Raw genomic sequence first — 27,303 nt, 5'->3', positions numbered from 1 at the left:
CCTCATTGTAACCTTGTGAAGTGCTTTCAGCAGTTGAAGTAGAAAGTACACAAGTTTTGATGGAAGACAAAGATTAAGACATGCTTTGAACATGGAAAGCATTCCAAACAAAAGGAATGAAGAGTACAAAGGCTTTAGGTCAAGATATCTGTATTACTTTGGGCCAATTAGCCTTTTTTAATCTTGCTTTCCTCATTATAAAATGAGGATCTCAATGTTGATAGCCTTCAGTTATCTGTCAAGCACCTACTGGGTGCCAAAAAGTGTTCTAGTCACTGAAACTATAGCAGTGAACTATAAAAACTTACTCTAATGGAAATTATATCATAGCATAGGAAGAATAGAAAAGAAATACATAGTAATATAAGATGGTGATAATCACTGTGAAGAAAATAAACATTTTTTTTTAAAAAGGGCCAATAATAGAACACTGACAGGCACCATCTTTTTTAAAACGCAGGCAAATAAAAGGGTAGTCAAAGACATGAGGGGAGATCATCAGACAATACTTCTGAGACTTGAGTATGCAGGGATCCTCCTCCAGCACACATGCTTCCGGGAGACTGGTACTTTAGAGTGCCTTCAAGATTTTCTAAGTTCTCCAGTTACTGGGACTAAGCAAGGCACCCTGAGTCTGGATCTGGTCCCACAAGGGATCTGGTTGCTGGAAGTACCTCCCTTGAAATTTTCTAAGTTTCACTTTGGTGCTGGGGATAAGTACCATTTCTCCCCTTTCAGGTACTCTCCAACCCCCTAACTCATGCTGGGTGTGCAGTAAATGCTCGAAGGAGCTCTGGGTCTTGCACCTATGGCATCGCCCTGGGTCTGAAGAAATATTTCATTCACATGGCAGTATGTGATCGGGCTGCAGGAATGGTGGTTTGTTTAGGTGACTCTCCTATTGAACAAATTCCAGGTTCGGGGCTACCAAATGTCACCACTGACCTGTGGGATTGAATTGTGTGTGTGGGCTTGTGGATGGGCTCTCATTGTTTTAGCTATGGTGCTGCCTCTGGTCTGTAGACCCCAGGCTTGTGAGGTGGTGGCAGTTGTTCTTTACCGTTTACCTCCTGCCACTGGCACTAAGGAGGTCCCCTACCCTTTTGCAGGTTTTGCACCTTGTGCCAGGCCAGGCCCTTCTCATCTGAGGCCTCTTATGACTATTGCTCCACAGTGCCAATTGTCCCTTCTAACCAATGTCCTCCTTTCAATTGTTATTGACATTGTGGTGTCAATAAGTTTGGACTTAAGCCATGCCGATGGAGAAATGGACATTCCTTGTACAAATGAAACCCCTCTTCCTGTTCCATCTCTGGGCCTCTTGTCTATTCTTCCTGGGTGTGGCCAGAGATCACAGTCTAGGAATGCAATTATAGCCTAAAAAGTTCAAGAAAAGACGTGAGAATGTGTTCTGTGTTTATGCTACAGAAGTCCAAATGATAAATATGACCATAAAATGAAATATTATTCATTTTCCTGCATATTCTGGGTAAGGCTTGCATTTTTGGTAATCATCAATGAAACACAGCAACAACCTTTGATAGTCACTGGAAGCCAGTATTCAGTGGCACAATGGGTGCAGCATCCTAAGTAATGATGTAATGAGCATTAAAAAGATGGTATTAGGGAACTCTAGAGGGAAGATCCATATAGTTCAATACAAACAGGTTCTTAAGAGCCATAGCATTGTAACTGCACTACCATTCTTTTATTGCAGTTGGGAGATATACTATAAAGAATCTTTATGTGCACTGATTGAACAATAAGTGTATACCTTTTCTATTCAGTGTTCTAAATCTTTATTGACAAACCACATTACCTTATGTGGGCCCATGAATTTCATAATACATTTTAAAATCAAGCTGTTTATAGACAAGGGCCCTGCAAAAAAAGATCTGCCCTGGAGGTAGCCCCAATCAAAGAGGAGCAGAAACTAGGCAAAACCAGAAACGATGAGAATGGTAACTTGGAAAAGGGGGAAATGCAGAGATCACATAAAATAAGAAATGACAAGTCTGGGGCACCTGGGTGGCTCTGACGGTTGAGTGTCTGACACTCACTGCTTTGGGATTCTCAAAAAAAAAAAAAAAAAAAGACAAATCCATTGGATTTGGAAGAGACAGATTGCAGCAGGTTGAACAGTGAGTGGTGAGAAAGTTGACCGTGACCATTTTTTTTTTTTTAACATTTATTCATTTTTGAGAGTGGCAGAGACAGAGCATGAACAGGAGAGGGGCAGAGAGAGTTGGAGACACAGAATCCGAAGCAGGCTCCAGACTGAACTGTCAGCACAGGGCCCAACACAGGGCTTGAACTCTCGGACCGCAAGATCATAACCTGAGCCCGTTGGACGCTTAACCAACCCAGGCGCCCTGACCGTGACTATTTTTTAAAGGACCCTGGCTATGAACAACAGTACTTAGCAGGGAGTAGCAAGGACTATTATAGCAAGAATATCAAAAAGAAAAATGAGTGCAATTGAGTAATAAAAGTACTTTTACAAAAGTGAGATCTGGTAGGCACAACTGAACCAAGCAATCTAATTTAGCATCACCAATAGACAGCTTGACATTGTCTCTTAATGAGAATTCAACATGAAGTACATAATATAACCCATGAAGTGTCTCTGCCAAAACCCTGAATCTAATCAAGTCTTCAGGACTTTTTTACAGGAAATAGTGGGGGACATAGAAACAAGGTACCGTTACTATAAAGAAGCAAACATACAAATTTTAACTGTGGATGTTCTACAAAACAATGGTCTGATTTCTTCAAAGAGCCAGTGTTGAAAAATAAGAGGTAAAAGTTCTAGAAGAGACAAGAAACATAATGAAACACCATGAATGAAACTTAATGAATTCCTGGTTAAACATCATCAACAATTATAAGGTAATTTAGGGACAAGTAGAAAAATTTGATTATGCACTGAATATTACATGATATTTGGACAATTGCTGTTATTTTTCTTTGGCATGATAATGATACTGCAATTCTGTAGAAGAAAAACACTTACTCTAAGGAAACTCAGGTTGAAGTATTTGGGAGTGAAATGTCCTATCTGCAGCTTATCTTCAAATGGTTCAGCAAAAACAACTATATGTATCCATTCAGACACAATAAAAACAAATATGCATACACAAAAGGCAAAATCTTAAAAATGATTTTACTATTCTTCCAAATTCTGTTTATATATTTTCAAAATAAAAGTTGGGTGGGGGGAGATCCAAAAAGCCAGTAGTGACAAGGCAACAATGGGTATAATAATCAACAGCCCAACGAGAAAGATGAGCACTAAACGGAAGGTGTGTATCATTTTCTGAGATTAAAGAAGCTGTGGAAGAGTACAGATACGGACAGGTGGGTAGCTATGGGTGTGGGAAGTTGAGGGAATACCAAATGAGCTCAATCTTCCCCATGACGTATGAGGTGAGGAGAGTAGTGTGGGTTGGAGGTATTAAGAATGAAGATTTGGAATGGCCACTGTGACAAACAGCAAAGGAAGCTGACCGGACATATGTAAAAGATTTCACAGGGTGCAGCTGAGGTGCTGCTAAGGATAGTCTAGAAACTACTCATTTTTGCTCCTCTAAGCTTTTCAAGCTTATCTCCTATCATAGGACTTACCAGATGCTTACTAATTGTTTATTTTACTAGACCTTGAGTTTCTTGAGGGAACAGGCTTGACTTTCATTTTTGAGTTCCTAGCACCTAGCCCAGTGCCTGATATGTAGTGACCATTCAATAAATAGTTACTAAATAAAATAATGACAGTTTCACATTTAACTGTAAATAGTAGGTTTTTATTGACCTTTCTTATCCCCAGCCCATAAATGTTGCTGGGTTAAATTAATTCTGTACCACACTCCCATAGCAACATAAATGTTTTTAGTACCCATTAAAAACCTCTATCACTGCATTTACTGCATTGCCCTGAAATTGTGTTATATGTCTGTCTTATCCAGCAGACTAAAATCTTTTGAGATTACTGATCTGGTAGCTTTGTGTCACTAACTCAGCACAGTAGTTGGCCCTAACATATAGCAGGCATTTTCTGAGATGAACAGACCAATTAAGACTTTAAGTTTTGGTTTGCAAAAGCTTTATTTCTAAATATACATGTGATTTTAACAAATACTTTTAATAAGCAAAATTAACAGTGTTACTAAAGGACAATCAACAATATAAGATAAAGTGCCAAAGTGTTTGAACAAATGTATGCTGGAAAAAACAATGGCTTTATTTTTTATTTTTATTTTTTTAAGTTTATTTATTTTTGACAAAGAGAGCACACGTGTGCACAGGAGGGGCAGGGAGAGAGGGAGACAGAGAATCCCAAGCAGGCTCTGCACCCTCAGCAAAGAGCCCAGTGTGGGGCTGGAACTCACAAAACATGAGACCATGACCCTGGTCAAAATCAAGAGAGTCAGACATTTAACCGACTGCAACACCCACGTACCCAAACAAAGGGTTTATGTTTTAAAAAGCACGACGATACCTATTTACTATTTGCCTCTGTTCAAGTTCTCAAAATGGCAAGATTGCCTTCCATACCACGGGAGCCAAGTTTCCAAACAGATTTACTTTTAAAAGTTTAGCAATTAGGTTCAGGTGACTTATGAAAATAATTCAGGAGACCAACTGCTTTTAGTCTCAGGCACAGAAGGTGGCCAATTTTTTGAAAACGGAAGGCAACATTTGACTTCTGAACAAGAATCAAGTCCCAAAACGGACTCTTTGCAAAACCAGTCTGAACTTGTGTTAAGAGTTTTCTGTTTTGTTACTCCTGCTGTAAACATGTTCTTTAACTCCTTTTTAATTAAACATTTTTCAATTCTTCGTTTGACACATTTCAGTTTCTTTCTTGGTGGTTCTTTTTGATCAGGAGAATCACAGGCAGCAGAGCATTTCCTTAGACTCAAGGCTTGGAATCCAAGCATTTCTGAAGGAAATACTTTTTTAGTGGTAGGAGGGACCCATTCATCTTCAGTTTCAAGACACTCAGCAAAAGGACGATTGTTGAAAACCTCTGGTTGTGGAATACCAGATATAACAGGGCTTCTGGATTTCTGGCTCGGTGTCCTTACATTGTTTGGACAGCTAGGGGTGGCTTGCTGTGCATGATTTTCAGAGGAAATCTTTCTTTTTTTATAGTTACCATCAAGATCCAAATAAAGGTCAGGTAAGTTTTTGAAAGCTCCTTTCATCCCATGAATTCTTGTTTGGTGGAATCCTGCAACTGGAGTTGACTGTGAACATGGAACAAAGTCTTGGCTATCTACAAAATCATATTCTGAATCTGACTGACAATGAGGTGGAGAAGAGCATGTTCTTGGACATAGAGTGGCAGACATACTTTGCAAAGACAATTTTTGTGAAAACTGGCTGGAATTCTCAGGGAGTGATCTCATTAGAAAATCAGATTCTATATGATGACTTTCTGCCAAAGATTTTCCCCACTGTAACAAAATATGCTGTGACTTTTTCATAATTTCTGTTGTGATGTCCATTTCTTTAGCACTATCATCAAAGAGATCAGCAGAAGCATCGTAGCTACCTTCGTGACCAGTAGAATAGTTCTGTGTTAAGTTATTATTGATATGTCTACAAGGCATTTCTTTCAGTGTAATTGTAGTTGTATCCGGACTACAGCCAAGAGCTTCTGAAGGATATGTAAGTTTCCTGCAAATTGTAAAACTGTCATCTTGGTTCTTTGGCCATCTACAATGTTGTTTATTTTCTAAGTTACAAAGGTCAGAAACATCATTATATCTCCTAGAACCCAAAGCTACCAACTTTTCACTCATTTCTGAAAGTGATTTTTCTCCACATCTATTGAAGTATTTGCTACTGAGACAAGAATGGTCACTCTCTGAAGTAGTGAGCTTAAGTGAAATTTCAGCCCTATGTAGTGGAATTCTGGTAGACTTCAGAGTAACTGTTGTTCCTAAACTTTTTGAAGATGGAAACAGAGCTGAGAGATAAGCATTTGATGGAAAATATTCAGAAATATCACTTCCATTACTATTTATAGAGACAACCTCTGCTGTGTTATTTAACTGTGACTCCTTTTGAACACAAGGACTTGAATTTGCTTCACAGTTGGAAAAGAAGTTATCTTTGCTACAGCTTGCCTTGACTGTTGCTTGTGATGATCTTAAAGCTACAGGTGGTGTATGCAAGGCTCCAGTAGTTCTCTGGGAAGCTACAGATAACCTGACGTGGTCTGCCTGTAATCTATCGATATTATCTAGATGACATTTCCTATTACTGGCATGTGTCTGAGTTGTAGCAATTTCACTTTCGATAACTGCCAGGAACTCGTTCAGGCTTTCAGAGAATGGCAGATCATCCCAAATCTCAGTGTCACAGTCCTGGGAACCACTAGCTATTTCTTCAAGTCTGAGTGATGAAGGTGTAAAACATGCAGATCTCTTCTGAAGGCTAGGGGGGTTATCTAAATCAAGATACTGGTCACAGGTTAGCTCATGCTGGGAATATTGATTTTTAATTTCCACTGTGCTGTGGAAGGATATTTTATTATTTGACTGCAGGAGCTCTCGCATTTTCAAAGGGAAAAAATTAGAGTCAACAATTCCGATTTCATGACTGCTATGGACTACACTGGGATGATCAGCTTGCAAGACAAGTTCTTCATCCAACTTCTGGGCTGTACTCTTTTTATCCATGTATGAAACAAGGCTCCAAGAACCCTGAAAGGCATCATGGCAGCTATGGGAACCAGTGGCCTCGGAAAAAGAGATGCACTTTCTGTTCTGGTGAAGAGTACCAATGGCCTTGCTTTGTTCTGAAGCTGAAAAATCATCACCTGTTAGGTGTGAAAGTGTGTAAGTGAGTTCAAGTGATGCCTGCCAGAATCTTGAAAAACTATCTCTGCCATGGGACTTGAAGAAACCAGAACTGCTGTCAGGGCCACATATGCTGCTGAGATCACTATTTGTGTGTTCGGAAGCAAGTAAGTGGCTATTTGGTGCCTGGGAGCCATCATGAAGTTTCCTGAAATAAGAAAGCTGCAAAAGCTGATGGAAGTAGTCAATGACAGTGAAGCCTGCAACACCTGGGTCTGGTAGAACAATCTGGCAAGCTATTAGTGCTCTTACTTCTCTCTTGTGGTCAGAACGTTGCTTTAAGAAGTTATTGGAATCTGAACCTCGTCCATATTGGTTTCCAAAATTCTGTCAAAGTAAATGAAATTAAATGAGAATACACATTTTTTCCTTTGACTCAAAGGTGAAACAGGGACTTAACAGATTAAAACAGACACAATTACATCTCCTACTCCTATAGTTTTAATTTCTGTAGTGTTATAGGTAGAGAAGTATAAGTAATAGAAATAAACCTTGGAGTAAAGAGACTGGTTCTAACATTTACTAGTGTTGGGGCTTAGGACAAATCATTATTTTTTTTTTTCAACGTTTTTTTTTTATTTTTGGGACAGAGAGAGACAGAGCATGAACGGGGGAGGGGCAGAGAGAGAGGGAGACACAGAATAACACAGAATCGGAAACAGGCTCCAGGCTCCGAGCCATCAGCCCAGAGCCTGATGCGGGGCTCAAACTCACGGACCGCGAGATCGTGACCTGGCTGAAGTCGGACGCTTAACCGACTGCGCCACCCAGGCGCCCCGATGGACAAATTATTTAACTTCTCTGAATCTTAGTTTTCTCATGTATAAATTAAGGATAAATATGCAGGACTACTGTATTATCAATAATACTTGGAAAACTATAGTGCTTAGCAAATAGTAGTTGCTCAATAAATAGTGCCTACTATTATATTTCTCATTAGTGTCCATAAACTTTGAATGTTTAAGGAAGTATTCCCACTCATAAAGAAGGGAAAAAAAAAAAAAAAGGAAGAAGAAGAGAGGCGCTTGGTGGTGCAGTTGGTTTAGAGCCTGACTTTTGATTTTGGTTAACAGTCTCACAGTTCGTGAATTTGAGCCCCACATCATCTCTGCACTGACAATGCAGAGCCTGCGTGGGATTCTCTCTCTCTGCCCCTCCCTCACTTATGTCCCTTCCTCCCTGCCCCCAACCCCACCAAGATAAATAAACTTTAATAAAAAAAAAATAAGAAAAAGAACAAGAACCATCTAAGACTTTAACAGAAAAAAAAGCTCTGTAGCTCCTAATTTACTGCTTTGAGTTTTTCTCACTGTTCAGCTATGGAATGCTCTATTCCCACTTGTGAAACCCTGAATCCAGTGTGGGCAAAATTTCCATTTGTTTCCTTTAGCATAGAGGAGACAGAAAATGATTATTCCTTTAGAGTCAGTATATTCTCGTAACTTCTACATCACTTTTGTAATTCTTTAAGGCCATCCTTCCCACTTATCCTTAAAGTAACCAACACTCAGACGCTTTGCTTTCCATGTTCGTTCCCTCCTTCTTTTACAGCTAATAGAATCAAAAAGCTAAAGAGTTGATACAAATTTTACTACAGAATTTAAACAAAATTTGGAGATGAAATAAACACCGAATATCAAAACAAAATTATGTATTCTGAATTTAAAATAAATTTGGATTTTTAAAGCTCTGAAATCTTTGAACTGGGCTCTTCTGACTTTTGAAAGAGGGAGTTGTCACATTGGTGTTTTAACAGATCATGTATAACCTATTTTTTATATATTTAAAATGTTATAGACTCTCACATTTATGACTCCTAAAAACTACTCAGAAAAGTCAAATCATTTTATTACAATGGAAATGTTAAAGGAATACTAAAAAGAAAGCTAGTTTCAATTACCGTCACTCCAAAAATAAAGCTTTGTCCAATGAAGCAAATTTCAACTGCTTTAGTTAATAGGTTCTGAATTGCATCACTGTCCAGTGTTTCTGAAATTTCATTATGGTCCTGAATGTACCTTGATTGGAAAGAAAATTAAAAACGTGAAGAGAAAAAATTTGAAATTTTAACTTGCCATAAAGAAAATACAATTAGTTTGAAAATGCAGTATAACCTTTTCAGTTACATGTAGGAAAAAAGTGTCTTTAAAAATAAGGCATTTTGCTCCCTCTCTAGTGTCCCATAGCCTAGAAAGCCAAAAACTATCAAGTGCATTATAAAGTAGACACCTTCCTAGTAATCAGGCCCAGTATTTATTCCAAAAGTGGCTGTAGGAGTAGTAATGGAATCTCTAGCCCTTGTCCTCAAAGCAGAGGCAATTCTTTTCTCTTCCCTGGCAATGCAGTTTGCTCTCAACTATAAGGAAATAGAGATTTCTTCTGCCAGGGGATTGGGGGAGGAGGGTGGAAGACTGAAGGGAAGAAAAAGTTTTAATTGCTTATATATATCTTTCATATGTCTCAGGACATCTTAGTAGGTCAAACTATGCAGATGAAGACACAAGGTAAGTGAGAGGAACGACAACATTTCTACCTCTGATATGCAAATATTCCCTCAATAGCTTCTTCAACCTCAAGGGACTTTAGCCACTTCAATAGTTTGAAATGGTTTGAAACAATTTTACTTTCTTATTCCGCATTTCTCCAATCTGGATTGGACTATTGTAAATTAATATTTTAACTACAGTTCAGTTGGTCTAACTAAAAGGAGCCTAGTTTAACATCACAATGTGTAATCAGAAAATAAATACTTTTCTATTTCTTTGATTATCTTTTAAAGGAACTGATGATCTGAGGTCAAGCTATCATATTTTAACTAAATGCATACTATCTTAAAAACATGTATCTTCAAATTCTATTGGTATACTAAATGAGTAGCTAGGAAAAAAAAAATGCTTTAAATATTCTTACCTGTGCAAAGCAGTGGCTGTAAGACCAAAAAATGCATCTAAGCAGCTCCCAAATACAGTAATGCCAAACAATTTGCTTGATTCTGCAACTTTTAAGGAAAGTTTATATCTGTAACTGGCATTTTCAGCTTTACCAGTGGAGCCACATTTTGGACAATTAGACCTGAAAGAGTGGAGGAAATAAAAAAGGATAGAGATGTTCATTAATTTTTTTTTATATTACAGGAAACAAATCTGGAAAAGATTAAAAATAATATTGTGTGTACAAATGTACTTATATAACTTATATCCTTCTTAATTTCAACCAACATCTTTTGAATCTCTATTCATAACAAATACTTTTACAATTTAAGTAGCACCAAATTGATAGAAACCTGAAGAAAAACTGTGTGAGAGGAGAAAGTGGAAAAAGAGGGAGAGAGAGTGAGAGGGAAAGGAGGAAGGGAGGAACAGAGAGATTTTCTTATTGGGTAAATTATCATTAACAAATCAAGGCATATAATAAACAGTCTAGAATTGGGAGGCAAAGTAAACATTAATGAAGTGAACACCACACCAACAAAATACCTGATGTTTAATGTCTATCTTTTATTAAGAAAACAGTATCTGTGAAGAGAATAATGAATAATCTTGAAATATTTAAAAAATCTTGATACACAAAGTACCTAGTTCCATGGTCAACTGTAACTCTACTATTATGTACTAGCAGTCAGGTCTTGGGATAGTTACTAAATCCCTTAAAACCTTGATTTTCTAATCTGTAAAAATGGGGTTGAAGAATAAAATGAGACAAAATCTAAGAAAAGAAAGTAAAGAAAGGATCTAGTGCAGATCTTGCCAAATTAATAACTATTGGTCTGCTTCTTCCTCATAGTTATATTAAATACTGTGATGATTACTGTCAACTCTACTTAGTGTTTCCCTCCTTTCTAGTTGTTTGCAAGGTCTTACAACTGTGATAGCCATCTTTCAGGTTCTTAAATTTAGCAAAATAACCCCTTAGTACATCTTATCATAATTGTTAATCCTAGGACTTTATTTTTGTCTTGTGTCCCTAATGATCTGGCTTCAAAATGAGTGGTAAAATGCAAATAGAAAATAATGTTAGAGGGGCGCCTGGGTGGCGCAGTCGGTTGAGCGTCCGACTTCAGCCAGGTCACGATCTCACGGTCCGTGAGTTCGAGCCCCGCGTCAGGCTCTGGGCTGATGGCCCGGAGCCTGGAGCCTGTTTCCGATTCTGCGTCTCCCTCTCTCTCTGCCCCTCCCCCGTTCATGCTCTGTCTCTCTCTGTCCCAAAAATAAATAAAAAACGTTGAAAAAAAAAAATTAAAAAAAAAAAAAAAGAAAATAATGTTAGAGATGGTTGTATAACTGATGGTTGCCAGATAGCCACTAGGGGGAGCTTAGAATACATAGTTCACAAGGTGACTATCTTGAACAGAGGTTAATCCTTTCTATAAGAAGTTACTGATTCATAATCACTAGATCTGTGCTAATTATTATCTTTTTGCCACACTGAAAATGGCTCTGTGCCAATCCATTCATCTAACCTTACCCTTATGTATTAATAATGCATTTGGGTCTAATGTAAAACTATTAGCAAATCTTAGAAAAATATGCATCAGCATTTTGCAGTTTACAAACTAAAGTGGGGGCTCTAGAGCCTACCTACTAGCCAACCCTGGCCACTACTGCTTCTCTAATTCCTACTTCCCTCTAGAAGCACCTCCTACATGGAGAATGCAATTTGAAAATCATCACTGCTCTAATTTTGGAGGTTAAAAAAAGAAAAAAGTTAACTCCATAGGACACAAACACCTATTTTGTTTGCTGTTGCTAAAGATTTGAGGTTCAATAAAATTCTTAGGGAGCAGACCTTTTGCTCTTCATTGTCTCTAAAATGTGTAAAGGCTAGAGTATAGAATTCTTCTGTCATAAATTTGCTCTTCTGTTACTGTGGGGAAATGAGAGTGAGGGGAAATGAGAGAAATCTTCCTTCCTTCGTTCCTTTCTTGCTCCCTCCCTCCCTCCCTCCCTCCCTCCCTTCTTCCTTTCTCTCTCTTTCTTTCTGAATGTGGAAGCAGGGCAGAGGGAGAGAAAGAATCTTAAGCAGACTCCATGTTCAGCATGGAGCCAATCACGGGGCGGGGTCCCATGACCCTGGGATCATGACCTGAGCCAAAATCAAGAGTTGGATGCTCAACCAACTCAGCCAGCCATCCAGGTGCTCCAAGAGAGTGAGGAATTTGTTTCCTGTGTTGGCTTACAAATGATTCCAAGTAAGAAAAAAGGGAAGCAGAAGTAACAGTAGAAAAGATATACACTGGAAATCACAGGGATGTATTTTTTATATAATGTCAATATAATATATAGAGACAATAGGTTATATTTCTGTGGACCATAGTTCTACATGCAAGGACCAATGGCTGTGGGTTTTATGTACCTAAACAGTTCAGTCAGAGCTCCCTTACCAGGGCATCTTAAGCTCTGGAAGGGGGTCAGTGATGTCATTCTGGATACATATTCCACTGCTAATTTGAAGGTAACTGGGTATTTAGGAATGTAGCCAGTAGTCATGTTGTTTAGGCTTGAATATGTTTCTGCCACTAACTAGATAGCTGTGTTATTTGGGGCAAGTTATTTAACTTTTCTAAGCTTTAATTTTTCTCCTCTGAAGGCTGGCATTAACAATAGCATCACTTCATAGGGCTGGTGTATTAAAAAATATAATGCTTACAAAGCTCCTAGCAAAGTACTTATGCATATGGTAAATGTTTGTTAACGTTATCTATTATTATTACCAGACTCAAGAGGGAACAATGGCACTACTGTTCAACCTAAATTTTTGAGGCAGATTATCTTTAAAAAAAATTTTTTTTACTGTTTACTTTTGAGAAAGAGTGCAAACAGGGGAGGGGCAGAGAGAGGGGGAGACAAAGAACCGAAAGCTGGCTCCAGGCCAAGCTGTTAGCACAGAGCCCACCATGGGGCTCAAACTTGTGAACCATGAGATCACGACCTGAGCTAAAGTTGACTGAACCACCCAGGTGCCCTGAGGCAGATTATCTTTAAAATAAATGACTTGGTAAAAAAACACACCCCAATACCAGTTTTAAAAATATTTCACATGTATAGACTACTGATTATGTAGCACATAATGTCCTAATAAGCATTTCATGTATCTTAACTCATTATATCCTTTATAACAACCCAATGAGGCAGATTATTACCTTCCCCATTTTGAGGCCTAGATAATTCAAGTGACTTGCCCAAGGCTACAGTTTCAAGTGGCAGGGTTGGGAGTTTGGCTCCTGAAAAGGCAGTTTGGCTCCAGAGAATTATGCTTTTTAATCACCATAACATACTGCAATACGTAAAGTGTACCTATAGAAACTATCATATTGTCATTCATTCATTCAACAAACGTTTTTGTGCTTTTGTTATAAACTAGACCTTGGCCTGGATGCTGAGGATTTAATGATGAATACCACAAGTGGGGTTGTTCTGAGTTTATAAATGCATACCTGAGAGAATGGCTCAATAAAAGAACAAGTGATAAGGGGATCTTCTGGAAAGATCTCTTAAAGTCTAGATGGGTGTTGGAACTGCTAATCCTTCCCCATTGAATGATAACTAGACAGACTATTTAAGAATATTGCTGGTGGCGGAGGGGGGGTGGCGCTTGGGGGCTCAGTCGATTGAGCAGGAGCATCGGACTTCCGCTCAGGTCATGATCTTATGATTCAGGGCCCCTGTCCGGCTCTGTGCTGACTGCTGAGCCTGGAGCTTGCTTTGGATTCTATATCTCCCTCTCTCTCTGCCCCTCCCCTACTCACGCTCTCTCTCTCAAAAATAAATAATCATTAAAAAAAAATTTTAAAAAAGAATATTGCTGGCATACTATTCTTCCATACTACTAAGTACTTACTATATATCCTCTATGCAGAAAAGAAAGTGTTCTTAAAAAACTCCAACCCTAACCCTTACTTGTACTTTAAAAATCAAAGAATCTTAGACTCTCAGGTATAATTGGCCTGTATCTCAGGACCACAATAAAGTATTATGTGTCAAGCACCATTCAAGCTGCTGAAAGGTAGAGATTTCTAACAGTCTCTGTTCTCAAGGAATTTATTTAAAAAAATAATCTAGGTATAATGCAAAAATAAACAAACAATAAGGAAACAAAGAAAAAAACCCTATTTCTAGGGATATCCCAGAAGTGGACTAAATTTTCATCAGGATTGAGATGTACTCTCAAGAAGTTACTTTTCTCCTCTAAAGTAGAACCAATCCAAGAAAATCTTATGTCCTGGTACAGTGAATTTTTTTAAAAGAACTTATTATAACTAACTTTTATGTAATCTAGTCCTATAACTTATTTTTAATGTTTATTTACTTATTTTGAGAGAGAGAGAGAATGAGAGCTAGTGAGCTGGGGAGGGGCAGCTGTCAGCTCAGAGCCTGATGCAGGGCTCGATCTCACAAACTGTGAGATTGTGACCTAAGCCGAGATCAAGAATCAGACACTCAACTCACTGAGCCACCCAGACGCCCCATAGTCCCACAATTTATTAAACAAAAGTACAATTCTGTCTGTAGGCACTTTCACCTTTAGTACATTGGGCAGGCTTTTCTCTGGAATGAATTCTCCGACGATTAAGGAGCTCTGAACTCCACCTATAAGCTTTCCCACATTTTTTACATAAAAAAGGTTTCTTTCCACTGTGAAGTCTCAGATACTGACTTAGATATGAATTCTAACTGAAGGTCTTCCTACACTCATTACACTCATAGGACATCTCCCCTGAATGAAACCTCCGATGCCAAAGAAGATGAGCACTCCACCGGAAGGACTTCCTACACTCATTACATTTGTAGGGTTTCCTCTTGTATGAATTCTCTGATGTTGAATGAGGTTTGACTTCTGGTTGAAGGTTTTCCCACAGTTGCTACACTTACAGCATTTTTCTCCAGAATGAATTGTCTCGTGGATATACGGTGTGAGTGATAAATGAAGACTTTACCACATTCACTACATTTATGGTCTTCCCTGTGGGAGTTTTCTTATGAGTGAAAATCATCTGCCTGAAGCATTTCTCCTGGACAGGGGACCGTCTCGCTCTCTCCACTTCGGGATTTCTCTGTTGCTGCTCTAAAGTGCTCTCAACTTCAGAGGTAGCTTCAAAAGTAGAGGTGCCAGTGGTGAGTTTTTCTGAGAACACCTGTGATTCTACTTTGTAATGAGTGGTTGTGGCAGTGATCCTTTGTCCCTGGACTGTGTGTCATCTTCACTCATTGGGAAAGGCCGAGTCTCCTGAGATTCACACTGGAACTGGGTCTCCTTAGACTGGAGTTGGATGCTTGGTGCCTCCTGGGCTGCTCCCAGAGGTGCCTTCTCCTCCCATGGCTCTTGTACAGGTCCATGTGTAGGGCCTAGGATCTGGAGGTGATCAGGCACCACCTGGTTTGCGTGGAACCAAAACTTCCAAGAGACCATCCTCAGAGTAAGCCCGAGGGGAATGAAGAGTAGCTTGAATCTTGTTCAGGGCTTTGAAGGCAGAAAAGACACACAGAAACACACACTAACTGCTCCACCTGGCCTGAGAGAGATCTGAACTTGGCAACTCCCCCTCCACTGTTGCTTCTCTGTCCAGCCTAAAGACCAATGCTCTGGCTCCCCTAACGGATCACATGTCCCCTTCTCACCTATAGTCCTGGTTCACCAAGTCCTTTCTGTAAATGCTCTAGCACAGTTAGTTTCCTTTCCACTTTTGGGATGGTTTCTGGTATGATGGATGTAAACCTTATGTGCCCTTGAGTCGTAGGAAATCTATAGTGTACACATGTATTTCCTCTCATGCTTACAGACTTTACTTTTTTTTTTTAAGTTTATTTATTTATTTTGAGACAGAGAGAGAGAGCAGAAGGGAAGGGACAGAGGTGGGGGCAAAAGAGAGGATCCTAAGCAAGCTCCGTGCTGTCAGTGCAGAGCCTGACATGGGGGTTGAAATCATGAACCGTGAGATCATTACCTGAGCCAAAGTCAAGAGTCGATGCTTAACAGACTGAACCACCCAGGGCGCTGCCACAGGCTTTATTTTTACCTTTTGGAGACCAGGATTAGTCGAGAGAAGCACTTCTGACATGATGGATAGATAAAACTGGAATTCTGGAGAGCAAGAACTGAGGCAAGAAGAAATCTTCTCCCTTCATTCATGTGTTCTTACTGTGTCCTACAAAACAAAATAGCCATGGGATGATTGGCAAATCTTTAACTGTATGTACATAATTCATCTCTTAGGAAAACAACTTAGCCTCTACTGTAAAGCGAATAGATAGATGGCTTTTGTGGTTAAGTGCCAATGTATTGGAAAACTCATTTTATTTTTCTGCCTAATTAAAACTATTAATAGTAAGAAAACAAGATTTAAAACAAAGTAGCTCAAAGAAATATTCTGTTTTTTAATAAATGCTGCATCCCAGTAACCAGGAAAGATATCATTTAGATCTTTTCACATATTTAAAAGAGCTATAAGAGCTTGTTTCTTCAATTAATAGGAAGGAACTTAAAGAAACGTACATGATTCTTTTAAAGAATCTAAATTGGTAAATGGTTCTTTTTGGCTGAAAAAAAATCGCCTTATTAGATTTCGGTGTATATATTTTACACAGCCTAATGAAAAAAAAAAGATAATTCTGATTCTGCAAACAGAAAAATAAAAATGTTACATGGTCAAGAGAGTACAAAGTACTTTAAGATCCTTGTATAAAACACTCAGAGAAGCAGAACAGTAAAATAGCAATGGTCTCCTCTTTTTAAAAATTCAAATGTTGGTTTATCAAAAATTTAAAAATTGATTAGCTTGGGGCCCCTGGGTGGCTCAGCCGGTTGAGCGACTGCCTCTTGATTTTGGCTCAAGTCATGCTCTCGTGGTTCGTGGGATCAAGCCCTGTGTCGGGCTCCGCACTGACAGCACAGAGCCTGCTTGGGATTCTCTCTCAAAATAAATAAACTTAAAAAAAAATTTTAAAACGGATTAGCTTATTCAAAGCATGTTTAAGATAGAGCTGCATCAATACATTTTCATTTGTAAACATATGGCAAAAGGTTTCAATTTCTGAAAATGGGTGGAACTGTTTCTGTGACTGGCATCAGCAAATTCAAACAAAGTGATACTGATTCTATCAATCAAATATTTCTGTGAAAATAAAATCTTGCCATCTAGGCAGTAAGATGAAAACCTGCAAAGATGAAACATAAAGGGGCGCCTGGCGGCTCAGTCAGTAGAGCATGCAACTCTTGATCTCAGGGTCATGAGTTTGAGCCCCATATCGGGCATGGAGCCTACTTAAAAATAAAAAGATGAAACATAAAGGGATTTATATAAATCACTGACCTATGTTATTAAAAGGAGCATAGAAAAAAGAAAAAATCTAATCCTAATTCTTTGTTGTTAATCCTTGTTTTGGGACCCTTAGGATAACGTGAGCAGTAAGGTTTTATCATAAGCAGATATGTAGTCCCAGATTTGGTCGTCCTCTTAGGTCACAAGGCAATCTCTAAGGGCAAAGTAGAGTAGGTGAATGGGCTACGAGGGGAAGGCAGAAAGGTCACAGAATACTGAATTAGTGCTCTTAACCTTAAGTTCCTTTCCAACACAACAAATGATAGAATATAAGTCAGCAAAGGCATCTTCCCTCTAAATCTCCTCTAAAATCCAGTTTGGGGTAGAGTGTAACACGGTGGTACACCTATCTGTGAGCTATGGGAGATAAAGGCACAGCTCCCTCCTGAAAAATGTTGTCTCTTACCTGCTTAAAATGATGCTATTTAGATTGAAGCCACAGTTCCTTACAATGGTCTATGAGGCTCTTGGTCATTTAGCCTTACCTCCTTGACCTCACCCTGTACCACACTCCCTCTTAATCTCTGCACTTCAGTCCATGCTAGCCTTTTTTCTGCTCCTCAAACACACCAAACAATTTCTCTTCCCGGAAGCTTCTGAGAAGAGTAATCTGTAACTCTAATGTTACCCCTGAGAGAGCCCCACATTATTTCAAGTAGACTCACCAGCTTTCCTCTTAGCTTCTATGACATCACCCATTTTATTCCTTCATAGAACTAATGTTGCTTGTGATATATCCAACCATGAAAATGCATATATTATCTTACTTATTTTTGTTTGTTCTACCCCTACTAATCTGAAAGTTCCTTGAAGAAAGGGATGTAGTCTAACTTGTGTTCTACTATATATCTCCAGTGCTCAGAATATATTATACTCTCAATATTCACTGAAAATTACAAGCAGAATTTTGCAATTTAAGAAAAAATTTCATGATAGTAGGTATATGCAATATAACAGAATTTCCTTTTTCATTTAAAGCTCCATTTAAAAAGCCTTCCTCTGGGGCACCTAGGTGTCTGAGCCGGTTAAGCTTCTGACTATTGATTTCAGCTCAGGTCATTATCTCTTGGTTGGTGGGATAAAGCCCCATGTCAGGCTCTGTGCTGACAGCATGGAGCCTGCTTGGGATTATCTCTCTGCCCCACTACCCTCCAAATAAATAAACTTAAAAAATACAAAAGGCTTCCTCTTTTAACAAAAAGATGATGGCTTTTCTTTTTTTTCTGCATCTTATACTACTGTACTTCTATAGTCCTACCGTCTGTTTTCTTTGTCTACTCTAATCATTTCCATTTGGTTTTATTCTCCCAAATACCTTTTCTCTTGATTCTCTCTCGTTATTTATGTGTCAGTAATCTATGCTAAAGAGAACACATCCCTTGTTCTCTTCTCAACCATCCAACATTTCCCTATTACAATATGTTTTACATTTCTCTGCCTTTGCTTCTTTTCATTCTTCCCTCTAAAATGTTCTTTCATTTTCCTGGCTAATGCTTATTCTTCTTTAAGAGTCTTCTCAGGGGCTTTCATCTCCAGGAAGCTTCTCAGGTTAAGGACCCTACTTTTTTCCATATCATAGTAAACTTACCTGTTTAATGTTTTTTGCTGGAAACCAGTGTAAGATCTTAGAGGGACCATCTCATTATACCCCCAGGGCCAAGCTCAAAAACTGTCAATCTGAACTTCAGCTGTTAACCTTCTTCTTGATGTTTAGCTTTCCTTTACCTACGCCAGTTTTGCCATATACCACTAAATACACAATTTTACCAAATCACAAAATAATCTTATATTTATATAGAGAGTGCACAGAATAGTTTCACATATAATACCTTATTTAAAACTTATTTTAATCATCCACATTATATCCTCATTTCCATTGTTCCCCTTAATTGTGGTCAAGTTATGAGCAGAGACTATCTTCTTTAGGGCTCTAAAACAGAATTTTAGGGGCATTAGGTGGCTCAGTCAATTAAGGGTCTGACTCGATTTTGGTTCAGGTCACTACCTCATGGTAAGATCGAGCTCTGCAATAGGTGTGGGGCTTGATTAAGATTCTCTCCCTCTTCCTTTGCCCCTCCCTCGCTCACGCTCTCTCTCAAAAAAATTCTAGACATAAAAAAAGATTCTCTGGGTTCGCTGGGTGGGTCAGTGGGTGAAGTGTCCAACTTCAGCTCAGGTCATGACCTCATGATTCATGAGTTCAAGCCCCACATTGGACTCAGTGCTGATAGTGCAGGGCCTGCTTGGGATTTTGTCTACCTCTTTCTCTGCCCCTCCCCTGCTCATGCTTGCTCTTTCTCAAAATAAATAAACTTAAAAAAAAAAAAAAGAAAAAGATTCTTTCTCTCACAAAAAAATAAAACAAAATATTGTACCACAACTATATGGGCATTCATCAGATTATATTCTTAGACAAACTGTTATCAAATTCAAACCTTAGGAAATAGAATAAACCTTAAAAGATAACTAACTAGGACGCTGTGCTGTTATAGGGAAAACAATGAAAAGATGTTTACTGTCTAATTGGGCAGACAGCTCACCAACAAATGAGAAACACAAGCAGAAATATTTGGGTTATTTCTAAATTCACTGTGCAAGCACTAATTGCTAGATTTTAAAAGTAAAATTGATTAAATTATATTTATGTAAGGGTTTATTGCCCTCTAGTGGATCAAATAAGTATGTCTAAAAAACTACAGTATTTACAAATTACTGGCAAAATGAAAAAGGTCATTAAACTATTTTTACTATTTATGTTTCACCTGGTAAACTTCAGAAATGGAAAGAAGGCTTCTCATTAATTGTCTGGTGGACAAAAATGCATTAAGATCCTTTCAGGCAGTCACTGTTAGTTATTCCTTTTGCTGTTTTTATAGTATTTCCTTCAGGACACTTATTATCTAGTTGGTTTTATCTCTCTACTGTTTGGCTTGTATTGTGGTAAATTCATGTTTGACGGAGAACTGAATGAAGCATCAGGAATAAATATATACTAAAGTTATGAAACCTTATGATAGACTTGGGAACAATTTCATATTTAGTACCTCTTGCTTTTGATAAGGATGGTGATATAGCGTTACAGTTCTTTCAGCTCCAGAACAGCCAGAAAACCATATTCCAATACAACTTGTCAATTTTTTATTGTGCAGCTGCTAAATACCAGGTACTGGGGATAATATAAGTGATGGGCAAAACAGACAATAATCACATAAAAAACTTAACTGAATTTTAACATAGTAAACTCTATAAAAAAAAACTAGGGGCTCCTGGGTCACTTCGTTAAGCATCTGACTCTTGATGTCGGCTCAAGTCATTATCCCAGGGTTGTAGGTTCAAGCCCTGCATTGTCCTCCTCACTGAACATGAAGCCTGCTTGGGATTTTCTCACTCTCTCTCTCTCTCTCTCTCTCTCCCCTGCTCACATGCTCCCTCTCTTAAAAAAAAAAAAAAAAAAAAAAAAGGACATAATGCTATGAGAAAATATAACGAGGAGACTTTTCTAGTCTTAGCTTGGAGTGGGGAGACAGGAAAATAAGCAAACACATAATCTTTGTTTGAAAAGTATTTTGGGGGCACCTGGGTGCATCAATCAGTAAAGTGGCCGACTCTTGATTTTGGCTCAGGTCATGACATGGTTAGTGGGATCAAGCCCCACACTGGGTCCACAGTAACAGTGTAGAACCTGCTTGGGATTCTCACTAGCCCCTCTGCCACTCATGTGCACTTGCATGCTCTCTCTCTGAAAATAAACTTAAAAAAAAAAAAGAAAAGGTATTTTGAAAATGCATTACATTTATACTTTTAAAAACCAATAAATATAAAACCCAATAAATATAAAAAAACACTAGGTAGGGAACTCAGCAATAACATATAAAGCAAATTTTGGGTCCTCTCAATCTCTCATACATAAAAGTAGAAACAAGGAGGGGTGCCTGGGTGGTTCATCTATTGAGAATCCGACTCCCGGTTTCAGCTCAGGTCATGATCTTGTGGTTCGTTGCCTTGAGCCCTGAGTTGGGCTCCGTGCTGGCAATTCAGAGCCTGCTTGGATCCCCTCTCTCTCCCTCTCTCTGCCCCTCCCCCTTGTGTGTGCAAGTGTGCTTGCGCTCTCTCTCTCTCTCAAAATAAATAAAGAAACTTTATAAAAATGCTCTGGAATACCTGCTTTCTTTCTTTCTAGTCAAGCTATATGAGAATATAAACCATATCCAAACGTGCTTTACTAATTTGCCATGAAAAATTATAATCACAGGGGACACATCTTAAGCCCATATTTTCTTTTGGGTATAACTGTAGGTCAAGCCAAATTATAAAGAGAAAGTTGCTTGAAGAGGGGGCATTACGTGAATCAAATATTTTAATGGAATCAGGCTAATAATACAGCTGATGAATCTTTTTCACACGAGAGATGGTTTTGACAATGGGCCCAGATACATAAATCATTGATTACCATCCATTTTCATACTAGCCAAGTGGTTCTCAAACTTTAGTGTGCCTCAAAATCACCTAGAAGGGCTAATAAAATGGACTTCTGGGACCCAATTTAAGTTTGACTCAGTAAATCTGGGAGGAGGACCAGAGAATTTGTATGTCTCACAAGTTCTCAGATAATGTTTATGCTGCCTAGGCTTGAAAATCACTGGCTAGCCACTGAGGCCATCGGATAGTGAACAACACTTGTGATTAACATGGTTATAGTTAAATCGTAAAGCCTGAGAGCATTACAGTATCTTTCATATTACTTTGTAAATCTTTGCTCTAATCTATTATCTGGGGACCCTTCAGCTTACCTCCTTCACTATCAATTTCCTAGAAAGCAGCTTAATATGAAAAACCATGCCCCTAGCCCCTACATACACACACACACTAGCATACTTTTTTTCTCCTCTGGGCTAACCTAGAAAATCAGAATAATTTTTTTAACATGTTTATGTATTTTTGAGAGAGAAAGAGCACACAAGCAGGGTAGGGGCAGAGAGAGAGGGAGACAGAGGATCCGAAGTGGGCTCTGCGCTGAAAGCAGAGCCCAAAGCAGGGTTCATGCTCACAAACCTCAAGATCATGACCTCAGCCGAAGTCAGATGCTTAACTGACTGAGTCGCCCAGGTGCCCCTACAGTAATTCTTATTAAACGTTAGATCTTGGAGAAAAATTTAATTAAGTGTTTAATATTGCTGGGGACACAAATTCCTGTCTCATTCAAGGTCCTTTTACCTAGACTAAGAATCAAATTGACATGAGACTGGTTAACAAGAAATCAAATTTAATACATGCATACGTACAGGAATCCACACAGACATGGAAATTCCAAAGACAGTCAAGCAAAATGAGGTATACTGTATATGTCATCCTGAACTAAGGAGAAGTGGGTAGAGGAAGTACAAAGCTTTTCCTGAATCTGCTGGATTTTGATTGTTTTTTAACTCAAAAGAATCTTCATGTCAAAGAGGCCCATCATGGGGCAGCTTCCATACTCCCCAAACTGTTCTTGCTTTGCAAGAAAACCTGTCACTTTGCTGCTCTCAGATTTCCTGTTTCATACTATATAGGCCAAGAGGCCTCACCTATGGAAGGGTGGCTATTTTGAGCTGTTTACTTAAAACTATCTAAAGGTCACCCCCAAGGGCACATTATCTAATTTTTCTAAAAGTAGTCATAACAAATCCTTGAGAAATGATTTACTGACAGTAACATGAAAATTCTAGAAAGGGATAAGAGAAGGCAGGAGACGGAAAATTCAACAAAAAACAAAGAAAAGAAAACCTCTTTTGTTTGGAGAAGTATTGGTGAAAAATACTTTTATTAATTTTTTTTAAGTTTATTTATTTATTTATTTATTTATTTATTTATTTATTTATTTATTTAGAGAGAAAGAGAAAGAGAGAATGCCAAGCAGGTTCAGTGCTGTCAGTATAGAGCCTGATATGGGGCTTGAACTCAGGAACTGTGAGATCAGGACCTGAGCCAAAATCAAGAGTTGGCTGGTTGGCTGCTTACCTAACTGGGCCACTCAGGAGCCCCAGTGAAAAATACTTTTAATTTTTTTTTAACATTTATTTATTTTTGAGAGACAGGCAGAACGTGAGCAGGGGAGGGGCAAAGAGAGAGGGAGACACAGAATCAGAAGCAGGCTCCAGGCTCCGAGGCTGTCAGCACAGAGCCTGACACAGGGCTCGAACCCACAAACTGTGAGATCATGACCTGAGCCGAAGTCAGACGCTCAACTGACTGAGCCACCCAGGCGCCCCCAAAATACTTTTAAAATACTACCCAAGAGGGGCGGCTGGCTGGCTCAGTCCATAGAGCATACAACTTTTTTTTTTTTTTAATGTTTACTTTTGATAGCACGCTTGAGTTGGGGAGGGACAGAGAACAAGGGAGACAGGATCTGAAGCAGGCTCTGTGCTGACAGCAGCGAGCCCGATGCAGGTCTTGAATTCACAAACTGTGAGATTATGATCTGAGCCAATGCTCACCGATGAGCCACTCAGGCACCCCAAGCATTCAACTCTTTTTTTTAAATTTGTTTTTTTTTTTAACGTTTATTTATTTTTGAGACACAGAGAGACAGAGCATGAACAGGGGAGGGGCAGAGAGACAGAGAGAGACACAGAATCAGAAGCAGGCTCCAGGCTCTGAGCCATCAGCCCAGAGCCCGATGCGGGGCTCGAACTCACGGACCGTGAGATCGTGACCTGAGCTGAAGTCCACCGCTTAACCGACTGAGCCACCCAGGCGCCCCAGCATGCAATTCTTAATCTCAGGACACCCAAGTTCAAGTTCCACATTGGGTATGGGGCCTACTTAAAAGAAAAAACCCAAAACAACAACAAAAAACTCAAAACACTATCCAAGAATATCTTGGTACAATGAATTTATGATACATGCAGTACTATTCTAGGGATGGGAAAGGGGACAGTTACAGATAGAAAACACAGGCTCTAGTGTTCAAGAAATTTATAAGGTACATATAATATCTGCAAGATCCAGATTTCCACATCTCAACAGCTTACCAGAGAGCCAACTATTTTGATATTTCATAGACATCTCAAGTAAAAAAGGTAAAAAAGTTGAATTCTTAGTTTCCTCTCAAACTGCTTTGTAGAAGCTGCTTTTAGACAACAGTCTTGAGCAATGGAACGTTAGAGCAAGGCAAAAAGGCGCACAGTGACCACCTGGCTGAATACAGACAGGCCCGTCAGGTGACCCACCTCAAAATATCCGTAGGCCCTAACAGACCAATGGACCAGTTACCAAAAAAGGGACAATTCCATTCGAAGCCACACCTCCTCATCTTCTCCCTTTAAAAATGGCCCCCCAACCCCCACTGCCTTGAGGCAGATGGTCTCTCCTTTGCTGTCCTGCCCACTGCTCCCTTGTGGTGTATTCAATAAACTTCTATCTCCTTTGTTCTGCCTTGGATGAATCCTTTCGCCACCTGCACTGCGCCACCGGCTTCTATGCGATTATCTCCCCACATTTGGGGGCCGCCATCCGATCTGACAGACATCACATTCTTTTCTTACAATTTTCTTCATCTCACCAAATGATACTACTCTCCAACCAGTTAAGTCAGGTCAAATACCTACGAGTCATCTTTCATTTATTTTTCCCTCAAATCCCACATTATACCCATCAGTGTGTCCTTGGATCTATTTCCATATCTAAAAACCATCATCTACTTTCCCTCCCTTATATTCTGCCACCAACTTAATCCAAACCACCATCACCTGCTTCTGCTGCTGCATTAACCTAACCACGTGATCTGGTCCCTGCCCATCTCTCCAGACTCATCACCTGTTCTTTCTGAATATATTCCAGCAACACTGGTCTTTTCTTAGGTTCTTGAACACTCAAATGCCAAGCTCTTTCCTGCCTCTAGGCCTTTGCACAACCTATTCACTCTGGAATTTTCTTCCTTTTCTCTATTGCGTGGGTGGATCATTCTCACCTTTTAAGCCTTGTAAACTGTCCACTCGTCTGTTAAAAGAAAATCACAGATCCCAAATGGAGTCACTTAGGCAGAGTCCCCAAACCAGGGCTTAATATCTAAATCTAATTGTAGTTTCAACCTTCCCCAGAAATGTAGTCTTAACTAGTCAGTAAGGAATTTTCCGATCTGTGTCGACATCGGGCTCTCTCCCTCCTACAAAGGTAATCTGTATAAGATTCCTCACTCTCCCCCCTGAGGGAAAGTGACCTTGCCTGGAACAATCCTTTTTTTTTTTTGTAATAATTTTCTTGCCTCACTCTCCTTCCTATAAAAACCTTCCATTTTGTACAACTCTTCAGAGCTCCCTTCTACTTGCTAGATAAGATGCTGCCTGAATCATTTAATAAAGCTAATTCATTTTCAAATTTACTTGGCTGAATTGTTTTTTAAGACCTCAGGGAGGCCTTCCCAGACCAACCTAACTCCATCAGATTCCCCTGTTATCCTTAACTCCCTGCATAAAAGGTTTAAGTTCCATTAGGTGAAGAATCTAACTTCTTTACCATTGTAATCTCAGGGCCTACCAATTCTTGGCAGAGGGAGGCACTTACAACTATCTATGGAATAACTACTGGGTATTTTGTGACCCAATCTTGCAGGGCAGTAAAGCCTCCCTGACTGAAAAGGCTTAATAAACTGAGACTTAAAGAAGAGGTAAGAATTGGCTACGTTGGGGATGGGGTTAGAAGAGGTCTGCAGGTGAGATGGGAATGTGCATTTGAGGAACTCAAAAAAGGCATTTCGTAGGACTGGAGCCTAGAGTGGTGAAAAACAAAGAGAGGTAGGCAAAGGCTAGGTGAGAAGGGCCCTGTAAAACATGTGAAGGAGTTTAGACTTAAACCTGAGGGCAAATAGGAAGCAAGGAAAGGCTTTAAGGGGGGGGGGGGTCCCCTGATCAGATCTGATTTACATATAGCCTGGCAATATGGAGACTGGATTGGAAAGTAACGTGATTGAAAGAAGACTTGCTGGGAGGCTGATGACTTAAGTGGCGAGAACTTTAAAGGATTTGAGATATTTAAGAGGCTGGTAATGAGTGGCTGGATAGGAGATAAGGAAGGAGTCTAGAAAATTGCCAGTTTCTGGTTTGAGCACACTGGTCACTTAAGCGAAGCACTTTTCCCTCCAGGTCGTCAAAGAGGTTTGGAAAAGGCTCCCTTTCCGTACGTATTACTCGTCATAGCAGCCTGCTAAAACCATATCTCTGAGCACCTCAAAAGCTGGAGTAGTACTTTTCCTCTTCGTATTACCGGTTCCAGACACTCCCCCGTAACTAGCTCGATGGCCCAGTAAATGTTGAGTAAACGTTCGCTGAGCGGTTATCAACAGCACTAAAATTTAAATGACCGACCTTTTTACTCTTTACCCTCCCGACCACTGTTTTACGGAAAAGACTAACTCCCGAAGAAACAAAATAGAATGCTGTAAGTCTCATTTATAACGACAATGAAGGCTTCGTTAGGGGCCTCATCCTTTGCGCGCCCCGTGACTCTCTCCCCACAGCTCCTCACCTGAGACACAGAACCGAGACCTGCCCGGGCAACGCTCGTTGGCGCAGGCCACCAGGACTCAGCGACCAGCCAAGCGCCTTGAATCGAATCTCCCGCGTCCTTTTCCGCAGGAAGTGACGCTTTGGCCTTGGTCCCTCAGAGCCAATCAGAAGAAGGCGCCGCAGAGGGTGGAGATTGAACACTGCGTTCTGTAAGCATTCGGGTACGACCATTTTCATCGAATTGGGGGTAGAGAGACAGGGTTTGGCGAGTGTTCTTCCCTGACTGGTGGGGTAGTGGCACAGTCTATAAAGCTGGTTTGGGGGGTAGCATAGGAATCTCGGGAAAGGGTGGTAGCGCCTCTCCAATCGGGGTTCAGCAGGGTGACTGGAAGGAGGAGTGGTAGCTGGGCGAAAGGGGTTGGCGGCGCGGTGAAGACGGAAGGGAGGCTACCCGGAGCCGGGAGAAGAAAGGGGGGCGTATCCTGGGAGAAGGGCCCAGGACCAAGCGGGATTCGGGGGCTACCTGGGCGACTCCCGTTATGGGATGAGTTATGTAGGCAACATAGAAGTTTGGGGTGATTCATGAACAGAGAGTACCACAGGAGGTGGTTGGCTAACATACTGTAAGTGGGTGCAA

General features: G+C 39.8%; 2 protein-coding genes across 4 annotated transcripts in view; one reads left to right on the top strand and one right to left on the bottom strand.

The window, feature by feature from the left end:
* Positions 1–4,082: 4,082 nt before the first annotated feature.
* Positions 4,083–27,295, bottom strand: DDIAS (DNA damage induced apoptosis suppressor). 3 transcript variants are annotated; one of them, XM_019449956.2, is made up of 5 exons: positions 26,686–26,795; positions 15,880–16,008; positions 9,777–9,938; positions 8,767–8,884; positions 4,083–7,193 (listed from the first exon to the last, which is right to left on the bottom strand). In XM_019449956.2, the coding sequence occupies exons 2-5, from the start codon at positions 15,990–15,992 to the stop codon at positions 4,614–4,616; spliced, it is 2,973 nt and encodes a 990-aa protein (XP_019305501.2). In that variant the 5' UTR covers positions 15,993–16,008; positions 26,686–26,795; the 3' UTR covers positions 4,083–4,613. The 3 variants fall into 3 exon arrangements, with proteins under 3 accessions (XP_019305501.2, XP_053756105.1, XP_053756104.1); XM_053900130.1 differs by lacking the exon at positions 26,686–26,795 and adding an exon at positions 16,356–16,394; XM_053900129.1 differs by lacking the exon at positions 15,880–16,008 and having other exon boundaries at positions 26,686–27,295.
* Positions 26,845–27,303, top strand: part of PRCP (prolylcarboxypeptidase) — a 141,145-nt gene continuing 140,686 nt past the window's right edge. Inside the window, exon 1 of the mRNA XM_019449953.2 lies at positions 26,845–26,887. The gene's annotated coding sequence lies outside the window, so the exon portion shown is untranslated. The remainder of the gene's footprint in view (positions 26,888–27,303) is intronic.

This window comes from Panthera pardus, unplaced genomic scaffold (genome assembly GCF_024362965.1).
Source record: "Panthera pardus isolate Hobbes unplaced genomic scaffold, ASM2436296v1 HiC_scaffold_12, whole genome shotgun sequence".
NCBI lineage: Eukaryota > Metazoa > Chordata > Mammalia > Carnivora > Felidae > Panthera > Panthera pardus.
The sequence above is the reverse complement of the archived record's forward strand: the minus strand, read 5'-3'. Positions and strand labels throughout refer to the sequence as shown.